This window comes from Papilio machaon, chromosome 28 (genome assembly GCF_912999745.1).
Source record: "Papilio machaon chromosome 28, ilPapMach1.1, whole genome shotgun sequence".
Classification (NCBI taxonomy): domain Eukaryota; kingdom Metazoa; phylum Arthropoda; class Insecta; order Lepidoptera; family Papilionidae; genus Papilio; species Papilio machaon.
Window position 1 is genome coordinate 2,165,967 of NC_060013.1, and position 18,015 is coordinate 2,183,981.

General features: G+C 38.9%; 1 protein-coding gene across 1 annotated transcript; it reads left to right on the forward strand.

Annotated features, from left to right (window-relative positions):
* Positions 1 to 285: 285 nt before the first annotated feature.
* Positions 286 to 11,048, forward strand: LOC123722617. Its single transcript, XM_045685001.1, has 6 exons — positions 286 to 440; positions 761 to 820; positions 936 to 968; positions 1,355 to 1,480; positions 3,686 to 3,896; positions 10,615 to 11,048. The coding sequence occupies exons 1-6, from the start codon at positions 375 to 377 to the stop codon at positions 10,974 to 10,976; spliced, it is 858 nt and encodes a 285-aa protein (XP_045540957.1). The 5' UTR covers positions 286 to 374; the 3' UTR covers positions 10,977 to 11,048.
* The last annotated feature ends 6,967 nt before the right edge of the window (positions 11,049 to 18,015 follow it).

Genomic DNA, 18,015 nt, shown 5'->3' on the forward strand with positions numbered 1-18,015 from the left:
TGTATTCTTGTTTAGCCTATACTATTCCATCACATTGGTGGCACTATCTATTTTTATTTATCTTTATTTGTTCTACTTATTTATCCGTCTTTGTTTTTAGCTATAACCTTTTCCGCTATTTCCTCACAGTATTGAAAAAAGTCGTTTCTTTTTTCTGTTTTCCTAATTAAATTGTTTTCAAATCAAATTCATATTTATTTTTCATGTATATAGGGCAATGGAGTATAAGATGTTTCACTGTTTCGTTTGTTCCAGGTTCTTTGTGTAGTGTTAGTTATTAGCGGCTAGTATTTTCTTGTTTTATAGTCAATTAATATTTTTATCAAATTAAAATTAATGACTAAACTATAAAGCTTTGTCGTTTAGAAAATACAATGAAGCCGGCTTCCAAACAGGCCGCAGTTATGGGTCCAACATATACATTTTTTGAATCTTGTGTGGTAAGGAATATTAATTTTGATTCCGTGTTTATTTTTATTGACCCAGAAGTGTGCATGACCCAAGAGTGTGCAACACAAAACAACAACGATATGAATTGATACATTGAGTAATGTAGTAATGTCCAAAAACCAATGTGATTTGTTCCAACTGTGGCTGAATGCTTGATTTTCTCAGTCATCATCTCCTTCACATCCCAAACGAAGGACTCGAGCCTACCCCTATATTAGGGATGAGTACTCCTAACATAACTACGCCGACCCAGTGCGAATTCGATGACTTAGATGGTTAATATTTTCTTTTTGTTAACGTTACGTTTCAGTTCCTGATGTTGTTTTCATCAGCGATGGGGGGTAACGGTGATGTGTCGTCATTTCAACTGGTAATTGTGTTTATATAACTACGGCCGTATACGGCTACTATAAATGCACTTTTTCATTTATTCACTTGTTTAACGTTTATGGCCAAACAGATGTTAATAAATATTCCCTTTTCAGTTGGCTCGACTATCGTTTCCAACAGTTGAAACGGTAAGTTCACACAATTTATAGTTTTATTCACTATCTTCAACTTGCTAGTTGTGTTGTGCAAGGAATGCTTCGATCGATTATGTATAATAGGTGATCTGAATATTATTTTTATAAATACATAATAAAAACTCTGTGTTCTCAAGATGTTTATTTCGCAACAATGACAAAAGAAGTTGAAAAATGCAAAATGCGGCGCGCTCTGGCCACTCAGACAGGGAAACTTTGATCTTTAACTTTTAATCAATATTTGTACATCTGGACAACATTTTAAAAATATTTTTTTGTTATTTCCGCGTTATCAAATTGTTTAAAACACCTTACTGAATCCTGGAGTCTTGTCTATTTATTAAAAATAATCATTTAAACGTTATGTTCGTCTCCACTAGAAACCGTACAACTTGCCCAGCGCAAAGGAGATAGACCCGCGGCACAGTTACGCAGATGAGAAATTCGAGAGGCTGCAAGAGTATTACAGTTACATGAACAGCCGCATCAAGGAGCCGCATAACCCGGTAATGTGTAACAGATGGTTACGTCTGCAGTAACACTTACATTGATAAATATACACAACTCACGCCTGTAACCCAGAGGGGTAGACAGAGATCACGGACCTCCATTTGGTGTGGCCAAATGAACCTCCTCAATCCACTTTTCGCCATTTCAGGACTTTTAGCAAGTCGCATCGCCGTCTTTTTCTCCCGGGAATTCACACATATGTGCGGGTTGCATCACGATGGTTTCCTTCACCGTACGAATCACGGAGAAAGGAACATATGTAAATCGAAAATCACATTGGTACATGGCAGTATTCGAACCCAAAACCTGCAGATTGCAAGTCAAATGCTTAACCCCTGAGTCACCGACGTGAGACACATACTCTCTTTTTGTCTAAAATTTACGAAAGGGATGTCAATACACTGATCACCAGTCTGCCTCTCTGTGTTCTAGTTACTCTTTGGCTGTGTCCAAGACCCTTCATTCTTCTTACTTACGAGGGGAGGTCCAAAAGTTCGCGGAATGAAAGGGTTGTCAATGAAATATAACAATAAATTTATTTTTCCTTTTCAATATAATCACCCTTAAGTCTAATACATTTATTCGATCTATGAATTAATTTTTCTAAACCATCGAAAAAATATTTTTTGTCTTTGGCCTCAAAATGGGCCGAAATTGCCTCCTTCACTTCATTATCGTCGGAAAATTTCCTTCCCCTTAGCTCTTTTTTTAAATTTGGAAATAAATAAAAATCGCTAGGAGCCAGGTCTGGACTGTAGGGTGGGTGAACAAGTGGTTCGAACCCATGTGTGTGCAGAGCAGCCATGGCAACTCGGCTCTTGTGAACCGGCGCGTTGTCTTGCAAAAGCAACACACCCTTGGCCAATTTTCCTCGACGTTTTTCTTTAATTGACTCCTTTAACTTTTCTAATATGAGTGCGTAGTATTCTCCGGTTATAGTGGTACCTTTTTCTTTATAATCAATGAGTAATATTCCCTTACAATCCCAAAAAACAGTGGCCATCAACTTTCCCGCCGATTCTGACACCTTGAATTTTTTGGGAGGTGGTGTACCCTTTTTGTGCCATTGCATGGACTCCTGTTTGGACTCAGGTTCAAAGTGATGAACCCATGTTTCATCTCCAGTAACAATCCGCTCCAAAATCTGCACGGGCTCGTCTCCACACAACTCCAAAAAGTGCTTAGACGCGTCGACGCGCTGCTGTTTTTGAAGCGGCGTGAGCATTCTCGGCACCCATCTTGCACTGACTTTTGTCATGCCCAGGTGGTCGTGCAGGATACGCAAAATAGTTGTATCTGATACTCCAACAAATGCAGATAATTGTTTCTTCTTCAAACGTGTGTCTTCGAGTACAAGTTTTTCGACTTTTTCGACGATGTCTGATGTGGTGGCGTCAGCTGGCCGCCCAGAGCGAGAGTCGTCTTCAATTGAATCTCGACCATGTTTAAAAAGACCATGCCACTTATAAACCATTGTTTTACCAGGGCACTGATCTCCATAAACGGCTTCCATTTCATTTAAAATGGTTTGAACGTTTTTTCCTTGCTTGGTAAGGAATTTTATCACAGCGCGATGTTCAATTTTCTCCATAGTTGCAGTTTGCTTCCGGATTGACTTGTTCAGCAGGCGAGTACTCGTAAACGAATGGCACTATAGGGTTGAAATGTTATATATATACTAATTATGAGTGCCCAATTAGTATGACACTAAGCGAGCTACCCTATCCCCACTCCATCCCCTCCATTCCGCGAACTTTTGGACCTCCCCTCGTAGTACAAAAAAACTCTAAAACCATTTGTTCTTGTTTAATATTGCTAACACACTAAATGTAGATGTAAGCTTTATTGAACACTGGAACTATTGAATCTTATTAATTGAACTACTTTAAAAAAAATCCCATAAAACACGAATAGTAAAGACGAATAGAGTGAAATCAGACTGATTTTAACTGAATAACAACTGCAACTGTGCGTTTAGATACGAACTAAGTTTTTATGCGGGTTTGTAAGTTCGGTAGTCACAGTTGTAGTGTATGGTATAAATCAAACGGTGGTTTGCTGGGGACTGATTATTATTTAGCGGAATTAGTATGGAAGGTTAACATAACCTATCTACATTAACAATAATACAATACAACTGTAAGTAGATTTTTGAATTTATAAACAGTGTTATGAATGAAGGAATCTGTGAATCTTTGCAGATAGAGCGACGTGAAATTCTGGAGACGGCTCAGAAAAGACTGTTTACTTTTATAGACACGCACATAAAAGATTTAAAGCGATTGCTCTTCGAGACTGACATGGCGCTAATGTCTATGGTACTTTTAAAACTTAACAAGAAAATGGACACGTCCGAAGCTAAAATAAAATCAACACAAGCTAAAATACCTTTCGGATTATATGCCAGTCCAGGTAAGCATTTTTTTCATGTGAGTGTTATGTCATGCGGTAAGGGAAAGAGTTTTTTAAAATATATTTTATTTCATTTATAATACAACTATACTCTAAGAAGGTTACAAGCGAACTGAATTTTCCGTCAAACTTATCTCTAAAGAAAACATGAGGATACAATAAAGCTTTGTGTTACAATACCATTGTTACCTACATGGTTGCTAAAGATTTACTTATTGTACTGGTAGTTACGTAACTCCTCCGCCGGAAGAATGAAACGTACTGGAGTTGGGGGTTGGGGTTCATCTTCAACTCTTAGGTCCTGTATTTCTTGCATTGCGATGCCGATCTTAATCAATAGAATTGATCGATCGAGACTTGAATCTTCTTACAGCTCTCTTGATTAACTAATATACGGCTAAAACACTCACGTACTTACATTTGTCCGATGTCGGCACCGACTAGTTTCGAGCCCATCGGAGGCCCTTCATAAGGGTGAGTGGGACTGCTTTTACTTCGCGGTATTATTTTCGGAGTGAGCGACGGGCCGCTGTATTGTTTAATGATAATGTCTCACGAAAGTTTGAATAATTTAATAGCTCTCTTGATAATGTAACATACACTTATACATAGTACATAATATAGTAAGTAACAGTGTAGTGAGCAGAAATAGGCTTATTATCGAATACTTGTTGTTTCTGTCTAAGATGTCTTAAGACTTTCGCATTATTTAATAAGTTGTGTATGCTGTCCAGCTCTGTGTTTTTTAGTTCTACAGTAGTTTCCGCTGCGATATTGAACTTTAGCTTCGGGATTTGTAAAGTTTCCCTTAATTTGCTGTATCTAATGTGTGTTTCCAACGTATAATCTTTTGTAATAATTTTGCATTGATTGTCAATTGTTACTAAATAAGTATCTTTAAGGCGTTGGTACAGTGTTTCGTTATTCCATAAATTTTTGATGATTATTTCATTTTTTAAAACTACTATCCACAGATTTGATTTTCATGTGGATTATTTTTCTTACAATCGCTTTTATCATCAGTTTTAGATTTTTACCCTTACCCTTCCCTTTATCGATCGTAATTTTTTTTATCTTTTTGTTGTTTCTTTCTGTCTTTTGGGACTGAAGTTGGTAGATATTCTGGGTCAGTCTCAATATAGCTAACATCGCTCGAACATAAAACACTCTTTCCTGTCTGTACTAGTAGTGTTTTCCTTTTTATAGGTTCAACAATACCACCAGTCCCATATCTCATTTCCTATAAAAAATCTAAAACAGTCTCATCAACAGCTTCGTTTTCTTGATCTCGGTTATTCCAATTAGGTAATTTATTTAAAACTTCAGACGGATTAAAAAGGTGTGTCCCTGTTTTTCTGAAGCCGGATAGAATATTTGCTGGACCATTTTCGCTTAAACTGTCCATTAATTTGGACAGTAATTTTGGAAAACAGCCTTTTGGAATTGCTGCTTGGTTACGTCCATCAGTTTTCTTCCATTGTAGAATAATATTCCTCCATGCTATCTTCATAGGTCGGAAGAAAGCGACATCAAGTGGTAAGGTGAGGTGAGTAGAATTAGCTGACAAAAAAATTAAATATATGTCCCGTTTCTGACATTTTTTATCAAATCAAAAGAAAGATGAGAAGATAAGTTATCACCTACCATACATTTTTTACCGGGCTTATTTTCAAAAACTGGTAGAATAGTAGTCACCCAATTCTCAAAAATATTGGAATCCAACCAGCCAGATTGACTTCTGTTGTGAGGAGATCCATTTGGACCAGATTTCGTCCATGTATCGTACAAGTTTTGTGCCTTATAAAGTAGATAAGGCGGTAACATCTCACCTGCAGTCGTAGAAGCCATCATAATTGATACAACAGATTTTGAGTGATTCATCACTCTTTCTGGGTATTTGGTTCCTCTTTTGGTTAGAATCTTTTTGCGGCCAGGATCATCCGCCAAATTCGTCTCGTCGTAATTCACGATGTTATCGATCGGAACATCACTAGTTGATATTTTTAATTGCGGAAAATACTCTTATAACATCTGGAGAGACCGCAGCTCGATTACGCTTAATGTTTTGTGATACCCTTTGTGATATTTTGTCACTATGCCGATTCAAAAAGCTTTTGGCAAAATCAGGCCCTGGCATATTATTTTTAAATCTTTTTCTAAAATGCCTAATTTATCCAAATAATTAACTAAAACCCTTAAATAAAAAAGTTCTAATGGATATCCCCATTCCGCACACACATTAATATATTTAACAAACGGTAACTCTGTCTCTTTGGAAAGTACTGTTTGACCCCCTTGTGGTTTCACATATTTGATGGTGTGTCGGTAAAGGACAGATTTGTCGATGTAATTTTTTTTTTGCGATGCAGCTCAAAGAATTACTGTTCTCATTATATTCTTGAACAGCTTTCTCGATGAGCTCTTTAGAGTATCTCTTATACCTCTTGCCTCGAGGATCTGGCTTGTAAGTTCGTGGCATGGCGTGCGCAAAGTGCGATGTAGTGTATCTGTTTAAAATAAATATCATGTCTAGTATGCGTTTAACAATAAATAAAAATTTTCGTAAAAATAACGTTTAAAATCTATCCACTTGTATGAATTTAAATGTAACAAACACAAACAGACTTTTGCCTCCGTAATATTAGTTAGATAGTAATTCTGTACCTACTTTACTTCTTTTCACTCTATTATATCTAATATTGGTAAGTGACACAATAGTGTCCGATTGACAACCCTGAAAATCATGGTTCTATTTACCCCTTTCTCGAAGCTATTAACCACACACTCGTTTCTATTCAACCCTTTCTTCGTGTCTATTTACCCTGAAGGCGCTTTTATGCTCCCCTTACTCGTATCTAGTCATCTCGATTTTAAAAAACGGTGATGGTATCCCGATTTTACTAGAATAAAGAACAAAATATCTAAATACTGACACTCTCCTTTATATTTTTAACAGAGACAAAGATAAACTTAACTCTTAAAATATTCTAATGTTGTAGCTAATAACACCAAGAAACTTTGTTAAATTGAGAGTTTTTTGGACGGTAAAATCAGTCGTACGCACGGTTCACTTCAATTGCTTTTTTCTTATTATTTTCAAACTTGAAATAAATTTATGTGTGACCCGCTTATTGAAAAAATGTTGCCGTGCAATAAATGGTAGAAATTAATAGATGGCAACATATAACAAACTAGTTAGAGGCACTTTCATTAAATTCCTAATTTCATTTCTATTCACCCCGTTTTACGGTAGTTGTATATGCCTTAACATGAATACATTTTCTAAGTTATGAATTTTTTTTTTTATACTGGCTACCTCGGACTCTAGGGCTGAGTCTTAGTTTGCTAATAGTTTCTCATTCATACAAGTTCTCGCTTCTTTGCTTCTCGTATTTTTATTCCGCATACGCGTTTATAAGGTGGCGTCGTAACAGGTACGCCAAGATATTGCACCATATTTAAATTAGATGCAATTCCGTCAAAAGTTATTGTTGGCGTTTGCAGTGGACTGTATTGTTCGGTTACATTAAGGTTACATCGAGGTTACAATGAAACACGCAGTTTTTGTCTTCGGAAGTCAGCGGCGCAAGGGGGATCTTCTTCTGTCTTCAGAGGCCCGGTTGGATCCCTTCTTCTCGGGGTTTTGAAATTATACCTGCATCTTTCCTTAGGACTGTAAGCAGGTCTGTTCCAGATTGTGACCGAGTTTTGCTGCGTCTCATATGTACATAGTTTGTGATGTACTCACAAATTAAACTTTTAATCTTGGTTTTGGAATTGGATTTGATTACTCCTGATGAATGTAATTGTTCAGGAGTAATGGTATTAATCAACGTCAATTTCGGGTCATCAGGGCTAAGGTCCTCTTCAAATTGGAGTTTGATTTCGTTGAGTATTGGGGCAATTAGCGATACGGGAGTTCTGTTCGTCATGATCTGTTCTTGAGTAGTCGCGTTCGTTAGTTAGAACGTCATGTGTCCTGAAATATCCTTTTGGCTGGAGTGGTAATCGGCGAAATCAATCCCAGCGGGTCGAATAGTGCCATAATTATGCTTAACGCCTCCCGTTTCGTCGGCGTTCGCTTACTCTGAAGCACATCTTCGGGTATTTTCATTCTGTTTGTATTAAATCCAATATAATCCTCCTGGACATGCCACAATAATCCGAGTGTCTTCTCTGTATTCTTTCCTCCTAGGCTTACTGTGGTTGCCGGTATTCTACTTAAATTTTCTGTTAACTTTTCCGTTAAGTTTTCTGTTAAGTTTTGAGTTAAATTTTCTACAATTTTCAATTCGTTCGACGTCCATCCATCCAATACGAAGCCTGCCTTCTTATGTATAAAATCTACTTGTTTTGAAATCCTTTGTGCTTCTTCGAGGGTCCCGAAACTTTGCAAATAATCGTCCATATAGTGGTTGTTCTTTATAGCTGCCGCTGCCTCTGGGTATTCTTTTGAATATTCTTGTGCGTTCTTATTTTTGATGTAGAGTGCCGTGCAAGGTGACGACGTCGCTCCGAAGATTAAGGAAGTCATCCTTAATTCCTCCGTTTCGTTCTTGCGCCGCTGACCTCTCCACAGGAAACGCAGTGCGTCCCTGTCTTCGTTCCTTACTTTTATCTGCATAAACATCTCCTTTATGTCGGCGGTGATCGCATACGCATGTTGCCGGAAGCGCATGATGACGCCGGGAAGCGAGAGTAACAAGTCCGGTCCTGAGTATAACATGTCGTTCAGGCATACTCCCGCCGACTTGGCGGCTGCATCATGCACCAGTCTTGGAGGTTTGTGCGGCTTTATCGGGTTAATCACTGGAAAGTGCGGCAAATACCATGTACGCCCCTCCGGGGGTGGCATTGGAGCGCGCTCTGCATATCCTGCCTTGAGGAGATTTTCTATTCTTTCTTCATACTTCGTTTTCAACTCTACATTTTTGTCTAATCTCCTCTGTAGCGAGAGCAGTCGCCTCTCTGCGTCTTTAAAATTGTTCGGAAGCTCTACGTCTTTATTTTTCCATAACAGCCCTGTTTCAAAACGCCCGTCCGGCAGCCGGTTACTAGTTTCTTCTAAAATTTGTATCGCCCTCTGCTCGGGATCCTCTTTCGGTCTCTTCGGTTCAATGCCCAAGGATTCAAGCTTGAAATAATTCCTTATTTCCTCTTCAATATTCGTCTCTTGAATCCTTCCGCAAAAGGCTACTACGGTTGACAATGAACTATGACATCCATGGAGAACCCATCCTAGGTTAGTTAGTGATGCTACTGGTTGGTCTCGACGTCCTGATCGCAGCTCCCTTGTTACTATGAGATGCCAATTATCCTGACCGATCAGTACCTTCGGTGATGCATGGCTATACATTATTTCTTCCTTGATATCCATCAAATGACTGCAACTACTCAGGTGATGATCGAAGACCGTCTCTGGAGCAAATTTCATTCTCTCTACCGTTCTCACGGCCTCCAGTTCGTATTCATTTTCCACGTATTTCCCACGGATGTGAAGATTAATAATTTTACTGTTTTCCTGTTTCATTTCTGAACCAATTCCTTGTATCCACATAGGCTTCGATGGTCCGTCTGCCCCTATAATGTCCGCTACCGACGCGTCAATAAGAGTCACCGTACTTCCCTCATCCAATAAGGCGTACGTCTCTATTGTGGTGAGAGGTCCCCTTAACACAATTGGCGCTATCTTCAAGTATGCTCGACGACGTTCGCACGGGTTGGCGGCTGTGATAACTTCTGCCGTTGGCTCCTCCTTATCCTTTTGCGTTTTCCTGTCGTGATGCAGCAGCTTGTGATGTTTCTTTCGGCATCCGTCTCTACCACATAGAGTTGCCTTACAATGCTGTCACAAATGTCTTGTTGAGCAAAGACATTGGAAGCATATCCTGCTCTTCTTTACGGTTTCCCATCTTGCGTTTACATCCAGACTCAAAAAAGACTTGCACGTCGGTAGCTTGTGATCCTGCTGACATTGTGGGCATTTCTGTTCAAATTGTTTCTTATTGACAATGAAAGTACGTTCCGGTTTTCTGAATCTTCTCTCTCTGCCCTCATAATCCTCCGGAACATTTTCCGGCAGGGCGTAGGCGCTGCACTTATCCGCCTCTTCATTCAGAAACATAGACAATTTCTTCAACTCTGGAATATCTTCTACTTTCGTTGTCGAATAATCATACCACTTGTTCTTCAATATTGGTGTAAACTTTTCCGTTATTATTCTTGCCATTTCCGGGCTATATAAATATTGTTTCTTCTTAAGGGCTTCAATTGTCCCCACTATATTTGCTATACGATTTGCGAAAATACATAATTCTCTCGGGTTATCCGTGGCTCTATTCAATGCCTTCAATTTTTCCATTTCCACATGTATGAGAGCTTCTGGCCTTCCAAATCTTCTTTCCAGAGCTTCTACAATTGTTCCAGGGTCTGACTGACTTATCAGCAGGCAACCCGCCGCTTCCCTCGCCAATCCTCGGAGGCTGCGGCGTATTCTCGCTACATTTTCAGTTGCCGTAAAATATCTAAACGATTCTTCATACGCAGTCTTGAAGCTCAGCCAGTCTCTACTGCTCCCATTAAACAGTGGTAATTCTTGAATATACTTCGGGGGCTCTCTTGTTCCTCTCACAGCCTGCGACAACGCTACGGCGAGTGTGTTTACGTCGATAAGCGATTGACCCGTTTGCGCACAATTCCTCTTCGCTTTGGCTTCCAGGTCTTCTTCGCCCACATACGGATTCGACTGCGACGCGACTGGTGCGGAACGCGACGCGTGTTCTTGAGAAACGGGCGCGGCGCTGTACACTGGCGCGGTCGCGACGCGAGGCGCAGCGGTCCACTCGGGGACCTGCGCGGACACCGAAGGCGCAGCGGTCATGTCGGGGACCTGCGCAACGCGAGGCGCAGCGGTCCAATCGGGGACCTGCGCGGGCACCGAAGGCGCAGCGGTCACGTCGGAGACCTGCGCAACGCGAGGCGCAGCGGTCGTATGGGAGACCTGCGCTTGAACCGACGCGGACGTATGCACTAACACGGCGGGTGGAACTGCCGAGGTGTCTTCCTGTAACCACGTCTTGATCCGGTGTGAAGACAGTTCCTCTTCGGCTTCATCTTCCTCACTATCGTCCGTTTCTATTTGCAATCTCTGTAGGCGAAGCTCTTCTAATTCTTTCTCGGCTTGTATTTGCTTGATCTTCAACTCGGTTAAACGTTGTTGGGCTTTTATTTCCTCAAATAATTTCCTTTTCGAAGCTACCGAACGTCGGGATGTTGTCCTTGTCGCTCTTACGGTGCGATCCGACGTCTTCTCACTCTCCACAGTAGCTTCAGTGTTCGCTGTATTCTCGCTTCCATTTGTACCAGACGAAACACTTGTTGTACGTGAGGAACTTTCTTGGGGGGTTATAACAGCTTTTTCCTTGTCAGTATCGGTACTGACCATAAGCCCCTCTCGATTTGCCCCTGAAGTTCCAACGGGCACTTCCGACACATTCCCTCGTCGCTTGGCGTCTCCATCCATGCTGCGTGTTAAAACCATTTTTCTAATCTTCTTGGACAGGGATCCGGCGTCGAAGGTCCTATATACGCGGGGTTCCGTCCTTATCCAGGTTAATGCTGTACGTGAGTCGCTCCAGTAGAACTTCTTTTCGACGGGAAAGTCATGCTCATTTAATACCGTTTTCGCCAGACGAACTCCCAGCACCGCAGCCTGTAGCTCCAGCCTCGGTATCGATATAGGCTTTAATGGTGTTACGCGACTCTTCGCCGCTGCTAGAGCTACTTGGACGCTGCCGTCAGGCCGGGTCATTCTCCAGTATACTGCTGCCGCATAGGCTTCTTCACTCGCGTCGACGAAGGTGTGAATCTGATATTTTGCTGCCGGCTGACTGTCGTAACACCGCGGCACCCGGAGACCCTCTGCCACTGTTAAAGTTTTCAACCAATAATTCCATTTACCCACCAGCTCTACCGGGATAGAGTCGTCCCATTCTGTTCTATATCTCCATGTGTCTAAATATATACATATTCATCTTTTACTATTCATTTATGCAATTATACTAATCTTAACAACAATATACACGAGAAAATAAGCATTAATAAACATTCTACTATTTACATTTTTTACAAGTTTGCTTTCATAATGATGCTTAAACCCTCTTATGCGATTAGACCCCCGTGGGCCGCAGGGTCCGTTTTACGCTGTCGTGCACAGTTATTGCAATAACATTACAATTTGCATCCTTTAATAAATCTAGGCTTATTTTTAATAATGTAGCTTTTTCTGAAGCTGTAAATCTTTTAGCAGGAAAGAAACCAATAGGTAACTTCCAATAACCATTAACAGCAACAACCATAAACACAAGTATTTCTTTTGCGATTTCTACTTCGTCGCCACATAAATCATTCCCTATGTTAACGTAGCCATAATGTTTTTTGCCTATTATTTCGGCCTCTTCTCTTATTTTAATTTCGTCAAAAGTCAGCGCCACAAAAAGCGGTCCTTGTTTGGATAACTCTGACAAAGTATTCAGTGATTCTTTTGTAAACCCGGGCTCGCAATTTAGACGCGAATACCACTTTCGGAGTGTCCTTCATGTGGTAAACATAAGTCGAATTTATCCCTCAAGTAACTGTAACTCCTTGGACTGTAAAAATGGACTGTTAAAGCCAATTTTTTGAGTTCGTCGTACTCGGCCGTGTGACTGATTTGTTGCGTTGCTCTTCCGTTCACCCTGTCTACCAATTTTTGCAGTAGATTGTTACCGCACGCTAATTGAACCTCATTTCGGTGATTTTCGAGCCCTGGCCTGTTGTTTAAATTTTCAATAACTTCCTTCAAAGTTTTTAGTTTTTGCTTTTAAATTTCTTAAAACCCTATTCTTTTCTAATATTTTTCTTCTTAAACGCGTGTTTTTTCCAAAAGTTTCTTTTTTCGTGGTGTAAGTAATAGGGTTGAAGAATGCCCAGCAGTTGTGTGTGCATACGGTTCTAGTTTTCCAGATGGAACAGTAATGTCTCTATTGACATATGATGACGCCAATCTTCTAGGTTTCAGTTGATCTGCAATAAATGTAAACATATTTTACCTCAATCATGTACCTACTAAACGAAATGAATATAATAGATTAATAAGGCGTTAATAAATAAATTTCCTAAGTATACTTACAGGTAGAAATAAAGTAGGTATTGAATCTTTCATTAATACACGTCGGCACTTTCTTTGAAGGAAACATTTATCTTCAAAATGTTTGCTGCAGACTGTTGAATTTTTATATGGAGTCTATTATGCGTAGCCATTTTTCACGTAACTCAAGTCCACGGGGAAACCTTAAAGGAGGGCATAATTATTACTTATATTATTAATACTTCTAATAAGTATTTTAACTAAAGAAATGCAGGCATATCCCAACAGTGAAAGAATTTTTCCAAATCGGTTCGTTAGTTTCGTAGATACATGCGAGACACGAGTTTCCAATTTTGGAATGTAAAATAAAAAAGTCACGTAATCACAAATAGACTACGCATAATAATTATTAATTATCGTCAGTACAAATTACTTTTTGAAACCATCGACTTGATAAACTCGATATGGAAACTTATGACGTCACCATTTGGTCAAGCTCTAGTGTAAGCATGCAATTATATATTTTACATGAAATATTCTCCAATTGTAATCGTACCTAACAAATATATATAATTATAGTAAGTAAATGCAATTATCTATGATATAAAACCGTTTTGAAGATATTAAATAGCAGTCACACAATAAGGTTTTAAATATTCCAATGAATATATCATAATTACCTGTGAAACGTGTATTTATTTGGGTTATTTCTTCTTGTCACGTCACAATTGTTTACACAACAAGATACCATATCTGTTCAAAACACTATTTACCCTTAATTCTTAAAGATTTTGAAAGAAATTCATAAAATAGACTATCGCACGCAAGTTAGCGGAACGCTATGGCCTCTTACTCGACATAACGGTACTTTGTTGTGCATCTCTTTCCCTCTCACGGAGTGTGTTTAAGGATAATGATGTCTCTTTTCCACGCTTCATTGGTCTTTTAGATGCTAAGTCTATGGTTCTCGACCTTGAGGACTGCTGTTTGGTTATTCTTGCCGCTAGATGGCGTTGTCTTTTCGTAAATTGAAAATTTTGGTTTTTGTTGTTTTCTGTAATTTCACTATTGTTTTTATGTTCACTACTTAAGATGAAACCGTGTGTATATATCAAGTCACTCACCACTCTCAGTTTTTTAAATGGCACGTGGTTGAAGTTTGAAAAGTTTGTTAAAATTTATTTACTATCGGGAAAAATCTAAAAGGAAGGGTTCGTGACACTGATTAAAATGATGTACAAAAACATATGCGTCGTCGATCTTGTTTACGAGATATTTCACTTCGAAGTTTTGCACGTTAACGGTTATTGATTTTTGCACTATATCTTCTCACTGGATTACTGGATTTCCAAAATATTTTTAACGTTTTGTCCGCGATACAGAGACGCATCCGATGATGATATATAATATGGCATTATTCTGTAACCTTTTTCACCACTCTTTGATTTTTCTACTACGGAGCCGCGCGGAGCGATGCGTTCACGACGGCGCTTGGCACGCGACTAAGTTATGAATATATTTTTTTAGCCCTCTCGTTCTCCCCCTGGCGTATTTTAAGCCAGACTTTGGGTGTCTTTATTGTAATAATCATAAAATTCTTAAGCTAGTTACTTATAAAATATTACACAATTCCTTAATGCTAGTAAAACTTAGTAAGTTATGAATATTAACAATTTTCAGCTCGAAAGGTAGACTTTGATTAATCTAATTTAACTCGTACAACAGTTGGTTTGGGTTAACAATACTAGGGAGAACTTTATCTAGCTGTGCAAATGCTATTGCATTCTCTAGCATCGAAAACTTATTCTAAAAAAAAAAAAGTTGAAAACAGCTTTCTATTTGTACATCCACTTTACCTTACCAGAAGTGGGAATGTTGATATTGAATGGCATTCGTGAAGTTAAAAAGGTGTTGCATGGTTGTCTTAAATGCGTCCGACTTAAAGCTGAAACTGCTAGGCAATTGATGGGTTCACTGCCTGCGGAAATAACTACCTCCACCAGGCCCTTTCAGCATGTAGGCATTTACTTTTGCGGCCCGTTTAATACAAGGATAGCCAGAGTTCGGAAACCTATGGTAAAGAAAAGTTATGTTGCGCTTTTTGTTTGTTTTACCGTCTCGTTTGTTTATTATCTCGTCGTTTTGGATTTTGTCGTCCTTCAATAATTGAATGAAATGATTTGAGTCTTACAAAGCTCGTTGTTCTGCCGCTGACCGTCTGTATCACAGAACACATATACCCTAAAGGGAAGAACGTCAACTTCATACTTCAAAAATGCTTACACAGAAGCACACTAGCGCTGCCGTGTATGCCATCAGTAACTTTTGATAACGCGGGATATTTGAATAGTTTTCATTCTATTTTTATATTCGATACCATTTCATTAAGCGTAAAAGACGATCAATTAAATGGTACATTTAATTAATTGTCACTTACGCGTATTAAAATTCCGGAATTGATTAAATCATACAATTTTCGTTTCCGGTTTCTGCACATTTATAATAAGCGATACCAAATGAAACAAGATTTAACGAATGTTGTTCTTTTGTCGTTAAATAAAACAATATTATACTTGTAAACGATTTACTAAAGCCGCGTTCACATTTGCCTGACGTGTTGTGTCGTGATGCGTCAGAAAGGTATCGGTCTCATACAATTAATATGGTTGCGTGCACACTTCTCTGACGCAGTGTGTCGTGATGGCTTGTGTCGTGTCGCGTCAGTAGCGATCCCGGTCCGCGTCAGTTGGGTGAGGTGCGGGGGACGGCGGAGCGACACGACACAGCGGGTCGGACTAGTGTGCACGCGCACGTGTCGTGTTGTGACGCGTCAGAAGGTATGGACGACGAGCTGATCGAGTACGTACGACAATATAAAGCGATTTATGATACAAAATGTAAACAATATAAGGATCAATCTATTAAAACTAAACTATCTTTTTGTATTTACTGGATGTATCCAATATCTTCTTCTCTTTTTTTGTTTTATTAGAAGTGTTGCCAGTGCCAATAACTGCATATCTTCTTCATAATCTGAATCCGAATCGGATGATTCATGAAAAAACATTGCGAATGTGTAAACTCTCCGAGAGCCATAACGGAACTGATTAAAAATGCGTCATAACGCGTCACATAGATGTGAACAGTAGCCATCACGACAGAAAGCATCACGACACGACACGTCAGGCAAATGTGAATGCGGCTTTAAGCACAATAACATACACATCAAAAAGACTTTTTAGAAGCCATCTATAACAAGTATTCACCCTGTCAGGACTCAACGGTTACTGTTCAAAAAACCGCGTCTTGCCCCCACGCGCCGAGCGCCTCCGAGCGCCACTCGTCGCCGTCAAGCGCGAGTCGGGCGCTTTAAATTATCCGCCACAAAGACTTTTAAACATTTTCTAATATATTTATTTTTCTTAATAATGATTTTTTTGAGGCTTCCTCAACAAATTCTCGATTTTTGATTGCGCAAAACCGTTTCAGGCATATTGCAACTGTACTGTCTAATATTGTTTTGAAATTCATTTCGAAATGATCGTCACACTCCTTCAGCCAATCTTTATTTAGATTATCGCCATTTTTCAATTAAATTATACTTTATTTTCTTTTTATGCGCATTTTCTTTTAAGTAATTGTTTATTACATTTGCAGCATTTTCAGCCATTTTACAGAAACTGGGCTGGATGTATTTTAAATTGCATCTTGCATCATCATATTCCCTAAAAAATGTGAATAAATGACATACCTCAGTGTTCGGATCAGCAAGCATAATTTTTTTTTACATTGCTCGCAATTATTTTCTATTTTTTTTGCAATAAAGCCGCACACATATGCACATGTATGCATTTCTCCAGAACAATGGAGGTATATTTAGCTCTTCTACACCTCTAATATCATTTTCCACTGAAAAAGTTGTAGAAGAGTTTGCATCTTTTTTTGATTCTTCACATCCTTTACGAATAAACAGTGTAAAGTTATTTAACACCTGGTTGTCATCATCCAGGCAGTTTCTGTTTTTATTATTATTAATTAAATTTGTTACTATGCTAGTTTTCAATGCTGCTATGAATTGAACTGAAGTGGGGTTCGGATTACTACCACAGTTGCTCCTAATGCACCCGAAACAGTTTTCGAGAGGATCTTGATTAAGCCTTCGGACACATAATGTGTTGACATTATATTTTTTAAAATTTTTAAATACACGCTCGATTGCGTTCAACGTCCTCATCCAGCCATCTTGTGAGGAGGGCTTACTTCTTGCCCCTAAAAACTTCATTTCCGTGAACAAAACTCTCATCTTATTAAAAAATCTAGATGAGGGCTTGTTGAGGACAAGTTAGTTATAAATGTTTTCCCATTTTTTTTGTCCGGTGTATCACCGTTCATGGCGTCGAACAATTTATCTAGATTTGAAATGAGCATCGCTGTCGCAACGGCATCTTGTGGTAATTCATCTGAAAGTAAAAAAAAAACATCTTAATGTTAATAGGAATATTATTTATCATACTTAGCTCAAAAGTAACAACTACTAGGTATTAGATATTGGTAGTTCTTTATTCTTTAACAAGCCAATGTCTGCTTCTTTTTTTTTAAACAATAGGCTGCTGCATGAAGAAAGAAGGTATGCATACTTTCTATTACATGTATAGAATTTTGTTTAATTTCAAATCCCTAAAATCCCAGGATTTCACAATTAGTATCCCGGAATACCCTAGGTATAGGGATATAATATAATCAACAAATCTTTCTTAGTTTTAGTTTTTATTCCAAATTACAGTACAGTAGAGCCTTGATAATCCGAACTAGCAAAAACTAACCCCTGTTCGGACTCACGAAGCGTTCGGATTATAGTATGTAAGGAGAAAAAAAAAAACATTTTTATTCTTAAAATAGTGTTTAATTATATACATAGTTTAAGAGGTACAGTAAGCAACGAGCTGGGCTTTACATATTGACCTTGGGAACGCTCTTATTACAAGCAGCGTA